The sequence below is a fragment of the Mustela putorius genome, unplaced genomic scaffold (assembly GCF_011764305.1).
Source record: "Mustela putorius furo isolate JIRA1106 unplaced genomic scaffold, ASM1176430v1.1 tig00000224_pilon_pilon_pilon, whole genome shotgun sequence".
Taxonomy (NCBI): domain Eukaryota; kingdom Metazoa; phylum Chordata; class Mammalia; order Carnivora; family Mustelidae; genus Mustela; species Mustela putorius.
The window spans coordinates 12,374,688-12,380,959 of NW_025421321.1; the positions used below are offsets into that span (position 1 = coordinate 12,374,688).

Genomic DNA, 6,272 nt, shown 5'->3' on the forward strand with positions numbered 1-6,272 from the left:
ATGGTGGAGTTGAACTCCTCGTTACATACCTATCAGACACTTCATTTTGTGTCTGCTCTGAACCCTCTGGTGTTCAAAGTCTGTTCCTTTTCGTTGCTGCTGCCTGTGTCTTTGGGGCTGGAGGGTTGTGTCCATCTCTGCACTGGACAACTGTTTATTTGCTGTGCGTCTTTGTGTGTGTATACACGTGTGCACGTTTGTGCATGCATTTGGGATGTGAGGGTTGGACTGTGTGGCCCATGTTTGCTTTTTGTTTTTATTTTTCCTTCCTACTTTCCATTAATGCAGCCCTGCCCTCTTGCTCTGGTCCCAGTCAGGTGTTTGAGCCCTCCTTCCCCAACCCTCCTGGGAGCAGGTGTGCTCTGCCCCATGGTAGGGATAACCTTTACCCATCAGACCCTGAAAGGCCTTTCCTGGGCTCCCTGGAGCTTCAGCAGCTCTCTTTGAACTGTCTTGAGGGCAGGCTCCCAGCTGCTCGGGCCCAGTGCTAAGTGGACTCTTGTCCATGGCCTGGTACTGCTATCCTGACATGTCTGCAGAGCTGGGAAGAGCCTGGGGAGGCTTGGCTCCTGCATGAGTCTCCAGTTACTGCTGTAACACAGTACTACACACTTAGTGGCTTAAAGCAGCTCAGATTTATTCTCTTACAGTTCTGGTGGTCACATGTCTAAAATGGCTTGGCTGGAGCTACATTCTTTCTGCAGGCTCTAGGAGAACATTCATTTCTGTGCCTTCCCTAAAGGCTACCTGCTCTACTTGGCTCATCCCAGCTTCTGCTTCTGTGGCCACATCCCCTTCCTTCTCCTACTGTCACCCTCCTGCCTACCTCTTGTGAAAAGCCTTGTGATGACCATTGGGCCTGTAGAATAATCCAGGCTCATCTCCCCTGTAAGGTCTTTAACTTAATCACCTCTCCAAGTCTCTTTTGCTCTGTAAGGTAATATAGCAAAACATCTGGGCTTTTGGGATGTGCACTTCTTTGGGGGGCTTATCCCCAAGCCTACCACAGCACCCCACACCTCAGAGAAGATCTGTACAAGTGAGGAGATGTGGTAGATCCCAAACCAACCTGGTCATAGTATGATTTCTAGGATTCTAGAAATCCCAAGCTCCTTCACCCTCTAAATACCTACCTAGATCGGTCACTTCTGAGATCCTCCCCTCAGGGCCCAAAGCATCTTCATCCACACTGAGAACTCAGGCTTTGTATAAGGCCTAAACATGGTTCGTCACACTAAAATGTAAATGGTTGATAGCAGAGCCTTTCCTAACAGCAAGCTCTGACTGGAGGGAGGCTTGTGTGAGGGAAGGAGGAGGGAGGCAGGCCAGGGGCTAACTTGGATCGTGTCGTAGTAACCCGCTGGCATGGGGGTTCCCAGTGATGGAGGGAGCAAAAGCACCTAGAAGTAGGACCATAAAGTTTTAATCAAACAGAGCAAAATGGCCGCAATGCAGAACAGGTAGTGCTTGGAGAAGAGAAAGAAGATCATCTCCTTGGTGACATAGATTATGTGTATAAAGATGAAGCAGTACAGGAACATGGCAAACTGGTTCTGGGGGAGCAGGAGGTCCTGGAGGCCTCCCGAGAACTGTGGGGGAAAGAAGAGAGCTCTGCTGGCCAAACCATGCTGCTTGGCAACCAGGCAGGTCTGGTCTCAGTCCTGTTCCCGTCCCTTCCAGAATATGACCTCAGGCAGGCCATCTTCCTCACCTGAGGGAAGGGTCACCATGTCCCCCTCACAGACTACAGGAGGAAGAGTGGGCCAAGAACGGAAGCATCCCTAGCAAGGTCATGGGCACATAGAGGGACCTCCTAGGTCTTTACTTCTTCAGTCTGCCCTCATTCCTCCTGAGTCAGGCACCAGGCGACAACGTTCTTTCTCTGAGTTCTCTGCTGCCTCCAGTCACAAGCGTGCAGACTGTCTCTGACTCTGAGATCCCCAGATCTGCATACCTGTCCTCGGAAATGTTCTCTGGATGGCTTGCCCTGACACTCAGCCTTGTTCTCTGCACAGTTGCTCAATGAGAGGGCACAAGTGCCTGTTTCTGACTGTTTTTGTCCTGGCACATGTCTCAGGGGTTATTCTGTGGCCTATTGGCCAGAGGTTGGGTCTCCCTGGTGGACAGGTGGTCAGAGACAGGTGATAGGACTTCCAATATTCCACAGTATCGAGCCTGGGGAAAGCAGCTTGAGTCGTCTGGCTGATTCTGCCTGCGCATTGCTCATTTCTGAAATCTATGCAATTGAGGTCCAACAAGCCCGCATTTTAACTGTAGAAAGCATCAACGTATAAGTATAGCGAAAGCTGACAAAACTATTTTGATCTGTAGTTAAGAAGGCATCACCCATGGTTTATTCTCTAAAATATCTTTTAAAATCACGCCATGCCTTTTGTAAGCAGGCAGATGGCTGGTACCGGGTTACCCTAACCTAGCGAGAAACAGACGCACAGAGGTAGTTTCCAGTACAATGAAATCTCCCCACCCATTCATCTAGAAAAAGAGAAAGTGGGGAGGGGGCTTAAACATCACCTGCCAGTAAATGCACAAAACATTAAACAGCTTTGTAAACGATTACCAAAGACCAGGGTTGTGGACACACCATTGTTTGGACAACTATAGAAAATGTGAGGGCAAATCTATAAACCCGAGAGGGCAGAAAATGACTCCGGTGATGCCATTTCTAAAGTGAATACCAAGGCAAGTTGAAGACCAGAGGAGGAAACCCAGGATTCTAGCGGGATGGGGTGCTGCGTGGGTGGTCTGCCCATCTACTGCGGCTCCCGGTCTATTGGCTTCTGCCCACAAAAGCGGCCAGCATGCGTTTTCAGCCTGAAATGCTCATGGGTGACAATTATGATTTTGACAACCAAACATGCATTTGTGTGACCTTTTAGACTTTTCACCACATTTTCAGTGGTCTGTCTTTTGAGCAGAAGACAGCAGATAAGACTATACACCAAGGGTTTCCAGCTCATCCAGCAAGAGTAAGATTTTCAAACTAAAAAAGGGAAAACAAATATGGTTAGAAGGAGGCAGAGAGCAAAGGCACAATATCTCAACCTTGGGTGTGTTAAGTATTTCAGGCTCCGACTCCTGACACATTTTACCCCACGATACTGAGAACAATGCCCCAAGCTTGGAAATGGAACTTACTAGAGAGGGGAAAAAAAAAAAAAAAACAACTCAGGAAATGTGCCAGAATCTTAGAAACAAGCAAATATTTTCTAGATTTTTAAAAGGAGGGGGAAAATGGATGGATTCTGGAGATATCAGTTCAGTAAGCTTGATTTGGCTTAGCAAAACCATTCAGTGTATAATTAAGCAGGTATTGTGTGAGCAAAAAAAATTGTTAAAACCCAGCATGTGTTCATTGAAAACAAATCATGCAAAAACCAATCTCTTTTTCTAAAAAAAAAAAAAAAAAAAAAAAAAAAAAAAAAAAAAAAAAAAAAAAACCAGTCAATTAGGGAAATGCTATAGGTAGTATAATATCTTAATTCTGGGAAACCATCTGCCAGTGTGTCTCAAGATAGTTTTTTGGATAAGGTAGAGAAATGTGAGCTGGATAAAATGTAACCCAAGGGTGCTGATTAATGGAACATTGCTAACCTGTAGGGAGATCTTTTAGTGGTATTTACTTTAGGTCATATCCTCCTCAACAATTATAGCAATGACTTGGATAAAGACAGAAGGCAAGTTTCTCAGAAGTGAGGATGACTCAGAGCTGGGAAGCATAGCTAATACATTACATCCCAATAAAACTGAAAAGTGATGAATGTAAGTTGTTGCATTTGGGTCAAGAAGTGAATTGCATGAGTACATAAAAATGGTAATAGCTAACATTTATTGAGTGCTTACCTAATGTGCCAGGCTCAGCGCAAAGTGCCTTGCATGTATGCTCTCCTTCACTCCTCACTGGGACCCTATGCGGTGGGGACTACTTTCTAGATGCGCAAATCTAGGCTCAAGGAGGATTCATCTCTTGTGCAATATCACGCGGTTTATACACAGTACAGCCAGAGTTTTAACTCAGGGCTGATTTTAAAGCCCAGGCAACATGCTTTCAACAATGGCATCTTTAGGCTATTTAGGACTTAGAGTGGCCCTGGCCTCACAGTGCTAATAAGCCCTTCCCATCCCATGTGACAGAAAGTAGGCTTTCTTATCCCCTCATTTAATACACATCTCCTGGCTGGAGATGCCTCCGTTTTAGTTGGCAACAAGGCAGAGCAATCCCACGGAACAAATGCGGCTCTGACCCCGGGAGATGATAGTTTTATCCAAATCCCTGGGCGGACTGCTGTCCGTCTCCTCTTTTTTTTTTTTTTTAAATTTTATTTATTTATTTGACAGAGAGAGATCACAAGTAGGCAGAGAGGCAGGCAGAGAGAGAGAGGAGGAAGCAGGCTCCCTGCTGAGCAGAGAGCCCGATGCGGGACTGGATCCCAGGACCCTGAGATCATGACCTGAGCTGAAGGCAGCGGCTCAACCCATTGAGTCACCCAGGCGCCCCGACTCCCGTCTCCCATCTCTTAAGCGAGATACAGAGAGAACTAGAGAATGCTGGAAAGCCAGTCACAGAGGAAGCGGTGAAGACTTTCCCGGAGAAGGAAAGCTGTGGGCAGGCGGAACCGGGGTTCTGAGGCCCCTCCCAGGGTCAGCTCTCCTTCAAGAGTTGATCTAGCTTTGCCAGGACGCTAAGCTGGATCAGGGAGGGATGCAGGCCTGAAGCAGCTCAGTGGGCTCCCCCTGGAGGGCAGGGAGGGGTTCCCCCAGCCCTCCGGGCGGAGCCTGCGGGCCTCTTGCCAGCACACCCTACTTTTAGGTCACCTACCAGGCGGGGCGTCACCTGCTGCTGCAGCTGCTCCATCACCTCCTCGTGCTGCCGCTGGCGCTCGTTCTCCTCGTGCACATACTTGAGCCGCGTGAGCTCGAACTCCATGCGCACCTTCTCCAGCTCCATCTCGGTGTTGCGCTCGGTCCCCGGGGTCTCCGGGGCGGCCCGAGCGGGGGGCAGCTCCCCGAGTTCAGGCCCGTCGCCCGCCTGGCCCTTGGTGGTGGAGCCAGCCTTGGAGGACCCTGACTTGGGTGGCCCTGGGCAGCCTCCGTTCTCACAAGCTTCCATCTCCTCTAGGTGGTCGTGGGAAGAGTCTGGCTTCGGGGACTCTGCCTCCTGGAGCAGTGAAGGGGAGATTTAGGGGACACTGAGGAGTGCGCCTGGGGCTGCCCCTGCCCCACCCTGGGTACCTCCGCAGCCTGCCGGCCACCACGGACTGGACGGTCGTGGAAGAGAGCTATGACCTGTAAGGATCTAGGCTGAGCTCTAGCCAGAGGTGCACTCACCCGGAGTTAGCAGGCCCTGAGCGTCACAGGGAAGGGGAGGGCACCCTCACATGAGGGAAGGGGAGGGCACCCTGACATGAGGGAAGGGTGCCCTCAAGTTGCAAGGAGAGGCTTGAGGAGTTGAGGCAGAAGTCTGTCTTCCTGGTAAATTTCCCACCCCCACTCTAACTTTGAGATAGTCAGAAACCCAGTGTAGGGGACCAACACAAGGGCTATGGGGGAGCAGGGTCGTATTCGCAGAGGGAGGACAGGGCCCTGAATGGGGAGGGAGGTGGTAGAGACCAAAGCCAGCCTCAGATGATTTCACAATCTTACTAAGGGCTACCTGGTCCCTGGTGACAGCTGGGGGAACGGGGTACATGTGACTTGCTCTTTTTAGTAGCTCTCTGGGATCCCCCAGCACTCAGCTCCTATCACGTGTCCCCATGACACCCTCCTCCCCACGTAGGGACAGGCGGGGGCAGTGAAACAAGGTATCCACCCCTGCCCCTTACCAAAGAAGCCCTTGATTTCCCTTCAGACATGGGGTCATCAGGCGCCGCCTTGGGGAAGGTTGGGCAGCTTTCTCCTGCTCCCCGGGCTTCCATCATTTCTCTGTCCTCTGCTGCCATCCAGAAAACCACAATGCTGCCAATTGGGGCCAAAGGACATCTTTGAAGGTACTAACATTTGGTTTCACCAGATTCCATAGTCGGACCACCATCACAATCCCCTGTCCTCATAATAACCCACATTCTACTAGTTGCTAGGGCCCCTTTGGTGGAGGCTGTGACACACCTTTGAGGCCCATTGTTAGGAACTACACGATGGGCCTTTGCCACTGTAGGGACTCCTTTAGACACTAGAATTCCACCACTTGAAATCCAGAGTTCCGGCATCTGAAATCTCCATTGGGTCCCTCTTTTAAAGGCAGACTGCATCAGGAT

General features: G+C 50.0%; 1 protein-coding gene across 2 annotated transcripts; it reads right to left on the bottom strand.

Annotated features, from left to right (window-relative positions):
• Positions 1-1,384: 1,384 nt before the first annotated feature.
• Positions 1,385-6,047, bottom strand: TMEM247 (transmembrane protein 247). 2 transcript variants are annotated; one of them, XM_045077925.1, is made up of 3 exons: positions 5,841-6,047; positions 4,853-5,176; positions 1,385-1,589 (listed from the first exon to the last, which is right to left on the bottom strand). In XM_045077925.1, the coding sequence occupies exons 1-3, from the start codon at positions 5,955-5,957 to the stop codon at positions 1,401-1,403; spliced, it is 630 nt and encodes a 209-aa protein (XP_044933860.1). In that variant the 5' UTR covers positions 5,958-6,047; the 3' UTR covers positions 1,385-1,400. The 2 variants fall into 2 exon arrangements, with proteins under 2 accessions (XP_044933860.1, XP_004753128.1); XM_004753071.2 differs by having other exon boundaries at positions 1,386-1,589; positions 4,838-5,176.
• Between the last annotated feature and the right edge of the window lie 225 nt (positions 6,048-6,272).